This window comes from Cupressus sempervirens, chromosome 11 (genome assembly GCF_028749045.1).
Source record: "Cupressus sempervirens isolate cs-2001-9-10 chromosome 11, ASM2874904v1, whole genome shotgun sequence".
NCBI lineage: Eukaryota > Viridiplantae > Streptophyta > Pinopsida > Cupressales > Cupressaceae > Cupressus > Cupressus sempervirens.
In genome coordinates this window covers 685,303,380-685,322,111 of record NC_143128.1, presented here as the reverse complement: position 1 = coordinate 685,322,111, position 18,732 = coordinate 685,303,380, and the positions used below count along the sequence as shown (strand labels likewise).

The window sequence follows — 18,732 nt, the reverse complement described above, 5'->3', positions numbered from 1 at the left end:
TCTATTCATTCAAGATTTCAAGTACATACTTTTTATAGCAGATTATAGGATTTCCTCATTTCTTCATATTCTCCATTGTTTGGTTCATTTGTGTATTGATCACTTCTTTGTGATTAATCAATTTGGATATTTCCTTTTGGAAATTTCAGATAAGGATAGGTCCTATATTCCCCCTCATATATCATACCCACACATATATTTACCCCATTCATTTTCATCCTATAGATTTTGGTGAACACAACAAGCTTACCCATTTTTCTTTTGTGGATTTAGATGCCCTATTGTTTTTAGTGTTAGGCCTTTTCTTGCATTAAGATTGGCTTTAGTTTATGCTCTTCTATTTTAAATTCAAAAATACAAAAAAATTTATATATTAAATAAAATACAAAAAAATTTATATATTAAATAAAATACAAAAAACATTTCTTGCATTTCATTTACTATGAAGATTATTAAGATGATTTGGTGTGTGGTCATGTTCCTTATTACCCTTCTTTTATCATCTCTTTACCATAACTATGATTTTTACGAGAGTATCATTCACTTTATTATGTTGATGATCCTTCATCTTATTCTTGCTTATACTTTTGTGCATGTGACCGATACTAGTCTTCCTACATTCAAAACTTTCATTAAAGATTCATGTTGTAGACTTATTAATCTCTTGGATTATGTGAAGAATTTGGTAGATGACATACCATCTCGTAATCTTCTTGATCCTAATCTTATCATTCCTAATTTTATTTCTAAACTCCTTGTTCCTAATCCTAGTTCTTCCCATGCTTATGATGGAATTCAAGATATAGTTCAAGATACAAATTTGTGAAAGAATTCTTTGATTTACCTTCTCTGATTCATTGTGATATTAAAGGATAGGGTACAGAAACTTCTTCAAAACCTATTATTCCACCTTATACAACCTTTACTCATGAACATGATGAACAATCACACCATGTAGAAGCTTTACATGATATATACACTACAAGAAACTATATGATAACTAAACAAAGTTATAGAGGTTTAGGGCTTGGAGTTAATGAGCATGGTATCAAGTATCCAATTCATATACCCTCTAAACATGATATGCATGGTGTTGGTTGTCTACAATCTCAAGTCAAGGTAGGTGATGTTGATCATCTTCCTCCTCTTCATATTCTTCTACCTACAGCTAAACTAGATAATCTTGCTACTCGTCAAGATATAGCTAATAAGGTGTATGTTCAATTAATGAATTCCAAAAAGGAAATATTTAAACCTATACTGAAGGATTTCTTATCCAAGTATGAATTTCCTTTTTATTGTAGTAATACACACTTGCTAATTGTAAACATTTCAAATTATATGTTCAAGAAAAAGCTACTTTAGGAATTATATCCCACTCTCCTGTAGTTTTACAATTCCTTCATAATTTTGATATAGGGTATTCCCCTCATTCTGATATAATGTAGATCACTTCTCCTCTTTTCTCTGGACTGGAACACAAGAGGTGTATTTCCATCTAGTCTCCTAGGATCCATTAGGCCTTTTGTTAGGTTTAATTGGTAATATTTCTTCCTATTTTTTCTATGATTTTGTATTATGTTTATAATCATTCATAGAATCTATTCAAGATATCTTTTCTAAGACATTTGTTTTGCAAATGTATCACTTGTCTTCATCCCTGGGGGAAAAGGTTTGTCCTTCCTTCTCTTTGTCTAGAGAACTGCTTTCCTTAGCTTAGTGGTACTTATTTATATTGCAATATTATTTCATTATACTGACATATGTTTTTAATATGGATAACCCTTTTATATGAGATGTTGTTGTCCTAGCTCATCACCTCTTTTCTACTTTTAAATTATGTTCTTTATAAACTCTTACCCTTTCTTTGGTGTTTGAGTTGTTTTCCTCATTTCAAAGATTCCTCTTCTTATTCTTTTTAGGGGGCTTGATGATTGAATCTTTCTTTACCTTTGGTTTATCTTTGAAAGATGATATTTTATCTAAACACACTCCTCTATGGCGGGGTTCTTGTTGATAAGATCTCTTTCTTTGAGGATCCTTTTTCCATGAGTGACATATTCTTTTCACAATTATCTATACTCTTGGATGTAGGGTCAATATCCCTCGCTAAGAATATGGTATACATTATTGTTAAACATGATATCTCTTTGCATTGAGAAGTAAGTATCCTCTTCCTCTTCCTTATCTTGTCTAGTTAATAGCCATGAGAAGGAGGGGGGCATACATAGCCCGGTCTTCCTTGTACTATACTTTTTCAAATTACATGCTAAATCTCATAAGGTAATGCACATAAGTTGCTAAATCCTGAAGAGACACATTTTTAAAATTTTCAATATGCTAAATCCTCTGAAGGTAACACACATAGATTTCTAAATCAAGAAGAGACACACCTTTTTCAATTTTCAACATGCTAAATCTCAGAAGGTAATGCATAAAAGTTGCTAAATCCTGAAGAGACATACATCTTTTAAATTTTCAATATGCTGAATTCTCTGAAGGTAACACACATAAGTTGTTAAATCCTCTAAAGGTAAGACACATAAGTTGCTAAATCCTAAAGATAAATGCATTTTCAATATGCTAAATCTTCTGAATGTAATGCACATAAGTTGCTAAATCTTGAGGAAACACATATTTCATATTCATAGTGATACAAGAAGGTGGATTTATGGGCATTCCAAAAGCCATTAGAAGAAAAATTATAATTGCAAGCACAATTTATGGGTGAATTATTAGGTTTGACCACTTGTTTGGCTCTCCCTCTCTTGGTGCTTCACGGTAAGGTGGGCATCTTACTAGGCAAGGTAATCACTTCCTCCTTTCTCTCTTTTTGCATTCATTCTAGTAGGACTGGATCATGATACTATGTTATTTATAGTTTTTCTCTTGTCTTTCTTACATAATCATTTATGCTTTTATGATAGCTTTCCAAATATGATTTTAGTATGAGAAATATTTTTTAGCAAGTTTTCTTGTGCTAGTTGATTTGAGTTTGTTTAGTACTAACCCTTCTTTTGTGTTGTTTCAGTTTTCTTTTTGGTTTTGTACCCTTGTGTGTGTATGTTGAGTTAGAATCCTTAGCCCAAGGACTTGTATAAGTGCTATTTTATCTCACTGTGAATCCACTTGGATCTCTTCTTTCTTTTCATTTACCAAGAGTTTGCATTGAATCTATACTCTTGCTAAAGTGGGGTCTTAATGTAGTGTCTTAAAATGGAAGCACTTCCATGATAAGAATGTTTAGTCCTTCAAGTAAGTGTTCTAGGGTCATGTTAAGTTCCTTGGATAGGTCTTTGCATGGATATGGCTATTTTCCCCTTCTTTTTCTTTTTTCCTCATTTTTCTAGCCTCTTTCTAACAACTTTCTCTGAGAAAATGAAGACTTTGACTTTCTAGGTCAATGATGACTTGAAGGATCAAGGTCAACCTCAACTCTTACCTAGGCTAGAGTCAACCTCGACCCTAACTCCAAGTTCAAATTTCAAGTCCCAAAGGTTTTAGAATATTGAGCTTTGGAAAGTTTCATTTTCCTGCTTCCAAGTTAGCTATTTTAAATTTTGAAATGGTAACCTCTTAAATTGCATTTAATATAGGTCCATTTCTAGGAGTTAAGGTTAATTTGGATTTAATTCTCCAATGTCAACCTCTCTAGAAGTTTGTGCCCTACATCCCTACATAAGGAAGCCTTCTCCTCTCATTTTCTCTAATGTACATTATGATATTGGACAGTCCATTATCACCATGATCAAGAAAGCATTCCATCAATTTTTTTTAAGGAAGCATCCAAGCTGTTATCTCCATTTAAGGTCTCTATTGAAGATCAAGGATTCAAGCATTCAAGCCTTTGAAGGGATTTGGTTCAAGCATTCAAGATTCATCGTTCAAAATCCTAGATCTAATCATCATGGTGGTGTGATCTTCCTTCAAGGTCCTTTGTTCATCTTCAAGATCTATTCATTCTTCTCTTAAGGTGGATTCCAAGCATACATTCATGGATGTTTTGATTTACATTTTCTAATGTTATGTTCAAGCTTTCATATCAATATACTTGTTTACATTTGAAATATAATTGCATATATATTGAATATCAAAGCCTCATTGTTAGATTTACTTCTATTACTTCAAGCATTCTCTATTTCAATTCCATTATTAAGGTTGATTCCAAACTAGGGTTTGACCAAGGCAAACACCTCATCCAAAAAAAAAATCATTTTTTCTTGTAGGTATAGGTACATGTATATGATAGCGAATTGAAGTTCAGATTTGGATACCCTTTTCGGTGAGCTTCCTAGATCCACGAACAAAATTTCCATCGGAGCAATGGAGGTCAAGGTCAGAAATAAAGGGTTAAGATTGTGCCTCTCTATTTGGGTCAAGGTCGGCCTACCTTCAAAAAGACAAAAGTTTTTTGAATTTTTTGTCTCGACATTTCTAGTCTAGAGCAGGTTGCAAATTTTTTTGAAACTATGCACAGACATCAAAAATCAACATTTTCTAGATTTTCCCTACTTTGAAGTTAGTATTTGCCTTCTATTCATTCAAGATTTCAAGTACATACTTTCTATAGTAGATTATAGGATTTCCTCCATTCTTCATAATCTCCATTATTTGATTCATTCATGTATTGATCACTTCTTTGTGATTAATCAATTTGGATATTTCCTTTTGGGAATTTGGGTTAAGGATAGGTCCTATATTCCCCTCATATATCATACCCACACAACTATTTACCTTATTCATTTTCATCCTTTTCAATACCTATTACAACTATTAAATTCACACTCTTTTTATCATTTCAAGAAGAAACACAAATCTTTGGATCATCCTTGTGAAACAAAAGAGAAAAATATAAATCTATTTCAAGTATTTTGGGTCAACATGAAAGAAGCCTAAATATTACAATATTTTGCATCATTCTCATAAGCTTCTCAAGACAATACTTATTACAAGTAGGAACAATGTAAGATACAAATAGAAGAGTAAAATAATATAATATTTCTGTTGTATCCATATACTTACAAGACTATCATAGATTCTTTATAAGGAATTAGAACCGTAAAAACATCCACTTACCTAATAGTACATATACATGCTTGATTCATGATAAGTTTTGACATACATGTTTAAAATAAAATATATTGTTATATATTTATAATAGTATTTAAAATAATACATTTAAAATAATACACTTTGCCAAACATTGATCTATATAATTCATACACAATAGGGGCTAATAATATCTAAGCTCCTTGAGTGCCAACATTTTTGTAGGCTTATTGATAACTAGGTATATGAATAAACCTCCAATAAGATGTATCATTGCTTAAACATTGAGGTGGTGAGAGCGTGGAAGCAGTCGAAGAGGCATTCCTTGCTCCGGGATAGGAAGTGGATTAGCAGAGATATTTTCATTTACATCCACCAATTCCCAAGTAAAATGTTTGACAATATTGTGAAGAAAAACAAGAACAATCATTCGTGCAAATTCATTGCCCGGGCACATTCGACGGCCCCCTCCAAAGGGCACAAATGTAAATGGCGCTGGTCCACTCCCTTCAAACCTCGCTGGATCAAACTTCTCTGGATCAGCGAAATACTCTGCTTTCTTATGTGTCGAATATGCTGCCCAAGCTAACTGCACTCCATTACACACAATTATCAAGCCATCAAGTTTTTTTTTTTGTCTATAAGACGAAGACTGTTTGAGATTTTGGTTTAAATTTATATATCATCTGCTCAATGGTATTAATCATATTCAGTGGTCTATTTGTCATGATGAACCGTTGAATAAGAATTGAATACAAATTAAATGTTAAACTCATACGGAAAGACACTATTGAACAGCTTATGATAAGATCATATGGAAAAAAGAAAATGAATCTGTTGATCTTTGATTGGCTTACTTTCCATCCTTTGGGAATGAGAAATCCATTGTAAGAGATGTCTTTGGAGGACATTCGTAATGAGCCTGCAGCTGGAGGTTGCAATCTTAGTGTCTCTTGAGCGGCTCTCCATGAATACTTCATCTTTTGTATGTCATTCCATTCCATCTCCTGCCTCCCGTCCATCTCTCTCATGATCTGCAAATGTTCTGTGCTTCCCTCATGTCAATAGTTTTAAATGAAGCGATTAAAATAAGATAGAATAGTATTAAGATTGGTGTTAAATCATACACTTTAAGTTTGGATTTGTTTGGCAGTACATCATGAATCATATTAGTTTTCTTGATCTATTGTTTAGGCAATACATCATAGATTATATTAGTTTCTTTAATGATCTACCAGATGAATCACTTAATAAACAAGTCAAATGGGTTGTTGAACAATACATCATAGATCATATTAGTTTATGAAATGAATCACTTAATAAACAAGTCAAATCTTAATGTATTCTATTTAATGGTACCATAGTTTAAGTTTTGGTTTATTTGAGCAACTTATTTGAAATTGAAGTAATAAGAGGGTCTAAAAACTTATCATATTTTACATATTGAATTAGGTTTAGAGAGTACATACTGAGGTTTCACTCACTTAAATAAACATGTGTTGTTTAAGTTGAATTCAATATATAAAATTGTCTAATTTCTTTAATCGGATTTATCTATTAATAGAATTTCAATGAATAACTTAAATACATCAAAAACTTGAAGTGTGTAGTCTAAACAAAATCTAATATGTAAAATTATTTTAGCTTCTCCATTAAGACACATCTATTAGTATAGTTTTAGACAAATCACTCAAATGAATCAAACTATCAAGTATATAGTTAAACTTATTAGTCTTCTACTTTCTTTTGACCATCTATAAACATGATACACTAAGAAAAAAAATAAGCCTAGAAAAAGTAAGTCAATGTTGTCTATTTAACAGTTTTTAAGTCTAGAATTCAACCTTTAACATGTGATATTTATACTATGGATTTCTTTCTTTAATAAGACCTATCTACTAGTACAATTTGAAATAAATCAATAAAACAAGTCAAAATCTAAAATGTACTTTTAAAACCAAAATCAATATATATGAAATCATACCAACTTTTTAAAATCAACTTTTTAAGTAAATCATTTAAACAAATGAAAGTTGAATGTATGGTAATAGAAAAAAAGTAGATGGATGTGTTATACCTTGGAACACTAGGGTATGACAATATTTATATTTCAATTTCAATGAATCACTTTAATAGATAAAAGAAATTAAATGTGTTGTTTAAACCAAATGTAATATGCAAAATTATTTTAACTTCTCTAATAAGATCCATTTGTTAGTACAATTTTAAACAAATCATTTAAATGGATCAAAACATTAAGTATAATGGTTAAACTAATCTAATATGTCAAATTGTCCTAGCTTCTTGAAACCACCTTTAAATATCACACATAAAGGAAAATGTTAAACTTAGAAAAAAAAAGACATTTTAAACTATTTAATATTCTTATTTTAGAAGTCAACCCTTAGTGTGTGATGTTTACAGTTAAGATTTCTTTTATAACAACTATCACACCATAAAGCTTGATTCTAAAATAAAAGTGTTAAATAATCAAAGTTGACTTATTTTTCCAAACTTAACTTCTTCCTTAATGTATGATGTTTAAGACTGACTGAAATAAACCACTCAAACAAGTCAAAATCTAAAATATACTTATAAAACCAAAATCAGTATACATGAAATCATACCAACTTTTTATAATCAACTTTTTAAATAAATCATTTAAACAAATGAAAACTGAATGTACCGTAGCAGTAAGAAAGAAGTAGATAGTACTTTGTACCTTGGAGCACTTGGGTATAACAATGAGGATGTAGAGCAAGATTTCTGAGGAGAAAAGTTAGGGTAATAACGTTGGTATCATGCCCCCCCACCAAAAGCACCATCACGTTATCAATAATCTCTTCATCCACCATAAACTGCCCCCTCTCATCAGCATTACACAAAAGGAATGACAAGAGATCCTGCTCTACTGAAGCAGACCCATTCAAAAGATCTTCCCTCCTCCTATCAATGATCTTCTTCATTATCCTATGAATTCTCTTTCTAGCATTCAATCCTTTGTTGTATGGCGTTCCCGGGAAATCCAAAGGGATCTGCACAATACCTTCAACTACACGTTTAAAAAGAATATACAACTCTCTTTGTTCTACTTCATCCACCATACTCAAAAAGAGACTGCAAGCCACTGCAAACATACCGTGCTTGATGAGATGAAATGCCGCCACCTCCTTCTTTCCAATCCAATAATTCTTCAGCTCTTCACTCACAATGAAATCTGCTTTCCCCACGAATTTTTGCATGGCTTGTGGTTTTAAGAACGTCATGAGCATCTTTCTCACTTGTTTTGCATCTTCACCCGTCTTGCTAAGTATTGAACTTCCAAACACCTTCACAACTGAGTGAGGATAATAGTTTTGGACATCTGCATTGAATAGAAATCGATTGCCTTCAGCACTGTACAACATGGCCACAGATCTTCCAAAGATAGATATCTTGAAAGTGTTTCCAAAACGCTTGTTTCTATCTTCTAGAAAGTTCTCGAAGCCCCTAGACCATATTGAGACTAGAAGCTCTGGCATTTCTCCTACCACTGGCCACCCAAAGCTTCCCTGAGGAACTGCTGGCTTTCGCATTGAAAAAGTGGGAGTTATTATATAAACAAGCAGCAAAAATGCCATGATTGAACCTGCTATGACAAGGATATCCATGGCGATTTCTCTCTGATGTTTGCTAGTGATGAGAGATAATTAGATTGGCGGTATTTATAGCAGATTTCATCCAACTGAAACCTTGAGCAAAACAGTATTTAGTTTTATAACAAACCTACTAATGCTGCATTGGACATATGGGTCTTTAATGTTGTCTAATCCTTCAATAATTCAGTTGCCTTCCCGCTGAAACATTTGCAAAATAAGATTGAGGTTTACCACACACCTACCAATGTATTAATGGACGCATGGGTTTTTAATGTTGTTTATGCACACAATAATTCAGTTCGAGAACCGATTCATATCGTCAGGCTATATTAATTTGGGCGTTAGGTTCAGTGATGGCATTATTGACCACATCAATTGAAGCCTTTTTTTAAAAATTAGACTGGTGAACTCCTTATTATATTCTTGTATATCTTTTTGAGTTAGAGTGATGTACTCCTTATTAAATTCTCGTCAATCTTTTTGAATTAGATTGATAAAATATGCCTTTCCTTAGGATCTGACGGTGGTGGTGCATATCACTGCTATTTTAAGGGAAATGAATGCTAGAGGACCTCAATGATAGGATAGCAATAAATTTTAGGATGTAGGGTAGAGAGTGATAATTGATAGTATAAATTATAAAATAATAAAAATGAGTTCAAGTTGGGTTACTGATGGTTGGTTCTCCACTTATTTATAATGGGTGATCCTACAATAATGGATTCCATTTTTTGATCAATTTTGATATTGAAATTAATATTTTGGAAACAAACTTCACATTCGAATGACTGTATCTCTAAAACTATGAATAATTTCAAGATAATGTAAATTAGTGATTTCTAGTACTTTGTTCCTACTTTATAACCATATTTTAATTTTAATTTTTTTAAATTATTTAAGTCAATTTTTTTCTCCTCCGAAAAGTGGTACATATGAAAAATCAATATTTTTAAAGAGAGACAATCTGTTTGACACATTTTTTTTTCTAGAAATGATAATGAAGTAATTTTTTCATTATTAGATTTGTAACATCAATATCCAAAGGATGTATTTGGTTTGATTCAATTTAGTTGAATATTGTATGGTTTATGAAGCTTTGAAGTGACATCAATCGTAATTTAGACATACACTCTATTTGACAGATAACTTGAACTCAATTTATCATAAATCTAAATATTTTTTTTAATAGAAAGCTATCTCAACAACCCATTTCCTAGATATTTTTCAAAAAAAATTTGACCGAATTTACAAATTTTACCGAAGTGTCAAATTCAGTTGATGTTCAACCGTTAATGAACCTATAATGAGTTAAAGTCATATTTGAAAGTTTTAATGAATATAATATGTATTACAATTATAGTCATTGAAAAGCTTGCTCTAAGTAGCACAAATTGATATTTTTTATTTTATAGGAGATTATTGATTCTCAATTTTGGGGGTCAAAAGAGTCAATTTCATTTTTTTATAAAACCACACCAAAAATTTGTAAATTGACATGTTTGTGTGAACACAGTGTTCATGCAAACATACAAGTGAAAATAAAACAGTGACTAAAATTTTGATTTGACATATTCATGCGAACATGTAAAATAATTTGTGTTCGAGTGAACATAAAAAAAGAAAAGAAAAAGCATGATGTCACTTGTAATGATGACAAAAAAAGGAAAAAACATGATGTCACCTATTTTAAAATTGATAGTGAAGCTAAATGTTTTAAAGTCACTCCAAATTTTTTATAAAGTTACTGTGAATTTATTATAGCAAGGGAAGAAAATTACTTTTATAATTTTTTGATGGGAAAAAAGAAAGGAAGGCAAAACAAATATGCAAGGAAGAGATCTAATGAAGCAAAAAAAGAAATCTTCAGAAGACTACAACATGTCATCATTGAATTAAACAAGGTTTGTAATTATAAATATATTAAATTTATTTATTTTTATGGTCTTGAATTTAATTATGTATCAATGTTATTTTTTATCTAATTTAATTTATTTATATATTTGTTGTAGACAATCAACAAGGTGAAGGAAATGTTGAAGGAGACTCAACAAAAGTAGAAGTGTAGATGGGAGAAAGGTTAGGAACACTACCTATGGAATCTCAAACAATGAATGCTGAAAAAGGTTCAAGATCACTCCCAATAGAGGTTCAAATAATAGAAGTAAGAGAAGGGTCAGAATTGCCCCCTATAGAAATTCCAATAATAGAAGTTAGAGAAGGGTCGAGATCAAGTACAGGAACTGGCATGGACAAACTCATATATATTGCCCAATCTATAAATAATCAAATTTCTCAAAAAAAACTAGATCATTTACTTAGAATGGATGTGGATAAATTGAGAACACCTGCAACTACTATTGAACCCTTAAGTTTCTCTAAGAAAAGGTCAATGAATAAGAAGATTAGAGAAATAATGACTAAATTTGATAATATTGAAACACTTGAACAAGCTTAGTTGCTTTCACTTTTGCTTACACAAAAGAAGTTGCAAGAGACATTGAAATTGTTAGGTGTAGACACAACATCAAAGAAGAGAAGATTTTCTAACATGCAAACTGATGTGATTGAAAATGTTAAACAAGGTTTGAGAAGCATAGGAAAATAATCTTGAACTAAAGATAAGTCCATAGCAAGAAAAGTGATTTTGATGTCTATTGTAAATAAGAATATGACCCAAAATAGACAAATATCTTCAATTTTGTCTGAAATGGGTTTTAGTAGGAAAACAATGAAACAATATGTTAGGAGAAGATTAATTCTGGATGACGGTATTATGGAAGGTGATTGGGCAATCATGTGTAGAGCACATCTTTCTGATAGGATTGATGAGAGATTAAGAAATTTAATTATATCATTTTGGATTGATAACACTCATCTTTCATCAAACAATAGAGATGTTATTAGGCATAGGATTGCATCTAGTCAATATGAACATCATACAAGGTATTGGTTGGACACAACATAGTATGAATTATATGTCTCATTTTGTAGTGAGCATCCTAATGTAAAAATTGGGCAAATATTGTTTGAAAAATTGAAGCCATACTTTGTGAGGTCAAACAAAGTGTTCAAAACATGTTGTTGTCATCATCATATTGAGTTTGATCTCCACTCTTAGGTATTTTGGAAGTTTGTAGAAGACACATACGGTTTTCATGCTGCTCCTCCTAGTAAGAGAAGTGAGTTTATATCATCCATTCTATATGACAAAATAGATGATCTAGCTTATCAAATAAATTTCCTCAAAAGATTATGTGAAACATGTGGTGAATTGGCTCTATTTCCTTTAGAAATTGAAAATATTGATGTAACAAAAAAATTGAATTGTAAAAGTTACAAGTATGTGAAGAATGCAACAAAGTTGGGGAAAGAGACAAAAATGTTGGAATATGTTGAAGAGGAGTTACCTATTGTAACATTTATGGACAGATTTAAGAATTTGATTCAACCTTATATTCATCATGCATTTTTTGCAAAGTGGCAAGCACAACAATTTCAAACTTTGAGAGATAATTTCCTACTTGGAACAATTATATTAGTCATTGATTTTATAGAGAACTATTCCTTTGTTCATCATAAAACAATCCAATCAGATTATTTCTTTTCTAAGAAGGTGACCATTATGGTATATGTTTGTTAGAGACATGCATACCTAGATTTGGATGGTGTTCAGAGTATAGTTGAAGCACATGTCATTAAAAAGGAATATCACTTTTATATAAGTGATGATAAAGAACATGACATTCACTGTGTAGAACATTGCTTCAATATGTTCTTTTATTATTTGAAAGAAAGAGACATAAATATTGATAAACATTATGTTTGGTCTAATGGATGTGCCACATAGTTCAAATCATCTAGACCATTTTATGCATTATGTAGATATCATCGCAATGAGAATATAAAATACCATATAGGTACATGATCTACAAAAGTATCAAATGAATTATTAGGAAATTCAAATAAGTGATGTACATGATGTTCTTGAATGGTGTAAGATGCATTTTTCATCAGACAAGGTTGGGACATCATCAACAATGAGTTGATAGGTACCATATACAGTCTTTTGGGAGATAACAGGTATGGATATGTACATTTGTTTAAATTTTATGCAATTAAGTTTTAAAATTTCACTTTTAAGTTTTATCTTTTAATTCATTGAAGTGTAAATTTAGTTTGCAATCCATATTTTCAATGTAATGAACTTTCGGATGCTAATAGAAAAAACATGCATGGTTGCAAGAGGATAGAAAAAACACATTCCTTACATTTAGTCATAAGTATAGATAATCGCAGTTAGACATTGAAGACAAGAGAATACTCATGTTTTTGTGATAGTTGCATTGATGAAGACTATCAAGAATGCATCAATCAAACACATGGATATACAAGTGCATGGATTTCAGTACCACTTGATGTTACCGATATATTTGATAAAGATGATGATATTTCATTCATTTTTGATGATTATAATCATATCTCTAGATTAATAAAAGTGGGTAAGCATCATAAAAATTAATCTTAACTTGTCTATTAATCTCAACTTTTTATTTAATTATCGATGAATTATCTTATATATACTATACACATGTATGTATACTTGTTCTATAGGAGATGTCTTTGCAATGATTACTGAGCCTAGAAATCATGAAGGTGTTAGTTATTATTTATTACAATGTACTATAGAAAGGACAAAGTTATATGATCCTAAAGAAAGTAATGAAATTTTGTTCCCCATAGGTATTATACATACACATGCGCACACATATATATGTATTTATATATATCTAGGTAACTTTACATCTATCAAATTTTAAAATATTTAAATTTGTGGTGCAGGTTCTGTTGTGATACAGGGAACATATTTGAAGCAACAAAAAATAGTCCAAGATGGAATACACTTTGTTGATTATCAACCTGACAACAATGTTTTACAATACAACCACCTGATCATTGCTACTGGGCTTTGTCTACATCTAGTTAAATTTAAGTGCACATGTTGCAAGTGGAGACTAGACAATGAAGATAATGAGAAGATATTACGTGTTATAAGTATACATCATGGTTGAACTGACCTTTGAGATTTATTTTATAATAATTTAAATAAAGTTTAAAGAACTATTTGCCTTGATATATCAAATTTTAGGACCTTTAAATGTAGACAATTAGAAGGGATGAATGTTATATTAATTTAATAATATAATCTTAACTAGATAAATTACTTTTTCTTAAGATTTATTTTATAATATTTTGACTAGATTTAAAGTTGTTTGCCTTGATATATCAAATTTCAAGACCTTTACATGTATGCATTTTAATAATAGTAATTGCCATGGATGAAGGTTATTAAGAATATTATATTTTGTAAAAGTTTTTAAAAATAGTGTATTGGCTTACCTACTAGCATATTTTTATCCACATAAAAAAAATATGTACCTTTAGTCCTACTAATGAATAATTGGAATTTATAAATGTGTTAATTTAATAATATTAATTACCATCGTAGACTAAAGATTATGTTATCAAATTAGTTTATTAAAAAACTATATATTAATATTAGTTTATTATAGGGTCATACTCTTAGTTTATTAATGTGCTTTTAAATGTATACATTTTAATAATATTAATTACTATGGGTGAATAATAATAACATACAAATTAGTTGGAGCTTACACAATCATTAGATAGATGTGTATCAAAGATAATTTAATATGTTAGAATTCTTTTATCAACTTCTTTTCAAACTATTGAATTTCATCTCATTATGTGTTTTTAATTGTAGGATGATATTGCTATTTATCATTAGTTTATTAAAAAACTATATATTAATGTTAATTTATTGCAGGATCATACTCTTAGTTTATTAGTTTATTAATGTGTTTTTAAATGTACATACATTTTAATAATATTAATTACCATGGATGAATAATAATAACAACTTGATCTAAATAGGCAATAGAAATTAGTTGGAACTTACACAATCATTAGATAGATGTGTATCAAAGATAATTTAATATGTTAGAATTCTTTTATCAACTTCTTTTCAAACTATTGAATTTCATCTTATTATGTGTTTTTAATTATAGGATCATACTCTTATTTATCATTAGTTTATTAGAAAACTATATATTAATGTTAGTTTACTGTAAGATCATACTCTTATTTACCATTAGTTTATTAAAAACTATATATTAATGTTAGTTTATTGTAGGATCATACTCTTAGTTAATTAGTCTATTAATGTGTTTTTAAATGTACATACATTTTAATAATATTAATTATCATGGGTGAATAATAATAACAACTTGATCTAAATAGGCAATACAAATTGGTTGGAACTTACACAATCATTAGATAGATGTGTATCAAAGATAATTTAATATGTTAGAATTCTTTTATCAACTTCTTTTCAAACTATTGAATTTCATCTCATTATGTATTTTTAACTATAGGATCATACTCTTATTTATCATTAGTTTATTAAAAAACTATATATTAATGTTAGTTTATCATAGGATCATACTCTTAGTTTATTAGTCTATTAATGTGTTTTTAAATATACATACATTTTAATAATATTAATTACCATGGGTAAATAATAATAACAACTTGATCTAAATAGGCAATACAAATTAGTTAGAACCTACACAATCATTAGATAGATGTGTATCAAAGATAATTTAATATGTTAGAATTCTTTTATCAACTTCTTTTCAAACTATTGAATTTCATCTCATTATGTGTTTTTAATTGTAGGATCATACTCTTATTTATCATTAGTTTATTAAAAAACTATATATTAATGTTAGTTTATTGTAGGATCATACTCTTAGTTTATTAGTCTATTAATGTGTTTTTAAATGTACATACATTTTAATAATATTAATTACCATGGATAAATAATAATAACAACTTGATCTAAATAGGCGATACAAATTGGTTGGAACTTACACAATCATTAGATAGATGTGTATCAAAGATAATTTAATATGTTAGAATTCTTTTATCAACTTCCTTTCAAGCTATTGAATTTCATCTCATTATTTGTTTTTGATTGTAGGATCATACTCTTATTTATCATTAGTTTATTAAAAATAATATATTAATGTTAGTTTATTGTAGGATCGTACGTTTAGTTTATTAGTTTATTAATGTGTTTTTAAATTTATATACATTTTAATAATATTAATTACCATGGATGAAGGTTGTACATACAAATATTTATCTTTAGCCCTTCTAATTGATTTAACAAATTTGTATCTTTAATCCTACTAATTGATTTACCAAATATATGTACATCTTTAGTCCTACTAATTGATTATTTTATAATGATTACAAATAAATATAATGTTTTAAATTTGTAATCTAAATCATTCAAAGGTTAATTTATTTTAAAATCTAAAGTTTAAAATCTATAATCTAATTCATGAAGAATGTTCTACTAAAATACAAAAATATACACATACTTGTATGTCTCAAGAATAAACATCTAATCTAATATCTCTACTGAAATGCATACATATGTAAACTATAAGTCTCGAATAAACATGTATGTAGTAAAATATAAAAAGTCATATACATGTCTTCCAACTACTAAAGTACTAAATAGTCAAATAAATAGTGAAATTTACATGTCATCAAGGTACTAAAATACACATACATGTATGTAAGAATCCAGAATATACAAAGTCTACAATATATAAATACATCAAAATATATATAAATCTACTACTACTGGAGGGACCCCTCAAGACACATAGGAACATAATGACCCTCTAATCAACTCTCCTGTACATCTTGTGGCTGAGGTGCAACAACCAAGCACTACAAATATATATGTACATTAGAACTATCTAAATATATATATATATATATATATATATATATATATATATATATATATATATATATATATATATATACATGTGTACATGAATACGAGTGCATATAGTTTGAAACATAAATAATTTTACAAACTATCTAAAAATTGTACTTGAGCACTACTGGTGTCTTAGTAGAATCCTCTCTTTGACATACATGCCCTGACACAACACTACATGTAATCGATGTGTGCTCGGCAACCTATGCCTGCATGATTTATTAGAACTTTTAAATATACTTTTGAACTAAATTTTTTTATTTCAAATTTTAAAATATTTTAAAATGTTATATATATGTACCTGGGTCTCAAGAGGTGGAGGATGATCATCAAAATCCATCATATCATCTATCGATGCACCTCTACTATCAACATCCTATCCTAATACACCAACATCATCTCCTAAAACTCCAACACCTACTGAACCACCCTGAGAGCCACAATCTCTAATTTCTTGTAATGATGAGTGAAGTGGTGTGTGTAACTAGTTGGGTAATGGTGTAGAATCAATGCTAGTTTAGAATAACATGTCCATGTATGATGAAAATCCCATGCTCAGACTAGTATCAGTCTCAAATAGCCCTTGTAACTTCTCACCAAAATCATCAAGGCCCCCAGCTGTGATCCTGACATCTCCAACTTGTATGCTTGAGTCATCTATAAAGGGTCATGAGCCTGGTGTAGAATGCTATGAGCTATGTTGTGTGGTGACTATCACTAGTGTGATTTGTACTTGTGAAACTATGGGGCTCTAATGGTGGCCAATGGCATCCATCATCGAGTGAATTCGTATCCCTTATGTATTAGAAATATAACTGATACTCTGAAATAGATCCTCCAAAAAATATAGCACTAAATCCATATGTGTGTGCTATCTTGAAAGAGCATGAATATCACTGAGTACTGGTAGACTAGAAACTCTATATGCCTCATCAGCCGAGGTGCTTAAAGTACTACTAAATGCCTTAAAATATGGTTGACATAAACAACTCTATCGAGTGTGAATATAGCGACCAAGAGAATTAGATGTGATACTAGCATCCGTAGGTGCAATGTGTCCAATACTATCAATTGCTCCCCTCTGGAAAGCTATGACAACTCTATCTACAATAGGTGCTAGTGCTAGGGTCATAGGTGGAACTCTTTATCCAACAAATTGTCTCACATTTGTAGGTGGCTGGTGTTTACACTATGATATTGGTCACGATCTATGATTTGACCATGCCTCTATCTACAATAATCTAAAATGTCTAAGTAGTTGACATTGAGCCCCATGCAAAATTTAGTGTATAACTGTTGTGAAAAATAAAAAGGTATTTGATTATTATTAGGATAATGATCATGTGTGGCTAAAAAATACAGATAGATCATATTGGCAATAACAAGATCTCTGTACCATGTCACTCAATAACCTCTCACCCTACCCTATGTACCCTCATAGGATGGAAACAAATCTGTTCTGATGAAATCTTTGGGGCCTACCCTCTTGATGTCATCAAAAGATGCATCTCTTGAAATCTTAGCTCTAAGCTCCCTAAACATGGTGGCTAATACATCAGGGCTAAATGAATGATGAGATCTAAATCTAGTAGTGAGATCCTATAAACTCCTACATATAGTCACACATATATCTCTATATAATGCATCATTGGAGGACAATATAGACTGCTCTAATCTCTGCACCTCTTACTCTAAAAATGCAAATAATGCATCGACATCAATGCATGGAGGTGGCATAGCAGTACCTCCAGCAAGAGCTGCACTAGGAGCCACACCAGGAGCTATAGTAGGAGTTGCACCAAGAGCTGCAACACAAGCGACCCCACCATGAGCCCTACGACGAGCCACAACATGAGCCCCACCACAAGTTGTAGCATGAGCCCCACCATGAGTGTCACTACGAGAAGCACCATAAATTGCATTAGGAGCTATAGTAGGAACCATAGAAGGAGCTGCAGTAGTAACCGTAGCAGGAGATGCAACAGAAGTTGCAAGACGAGGAGTCACAATAGGAGCCTCATCACCCTCAAGATGACGAGTAGGTTGATTGTGTGAAGTCATATCTACAATGATGGAGCTAATATATAGTGTAACTACACATATATGCATAGACATGTAGTCTAGTACACAAATTTTTATTTAAAAGATATGTAATTTCGTACACCA

General features: G+C 30.5%; 1 protein-coding gene across 1 annotated transcript; it reads right to left on the bottom strand.

The window, feature by feature from the left end:
* Nucleotides 1-5,326: 5,326 nt before the first annotated feature.
* Nucleotides 5,327-8,699, bottom strand: LOC149531567 (cytochrome P450 716B1-like). The gene is made up of 3 exons (XM_089807919.1): nt 7,772-8,699; nt 5,907-6,094; nt 5,327-5,638 (listed from the first exon to the last, which is right to left on the bottom strand). Exons 1-3 carry the CDS (start codon nt 8,697-8,699, stop codon nt 5,327-5,329), a joined length of 1,428 nt encoding a protein of 475 aa, XP_089664045.1.
* Between the last annotated feature and the right edge of the window lie 10,033 nt (nt 8,700-18,732).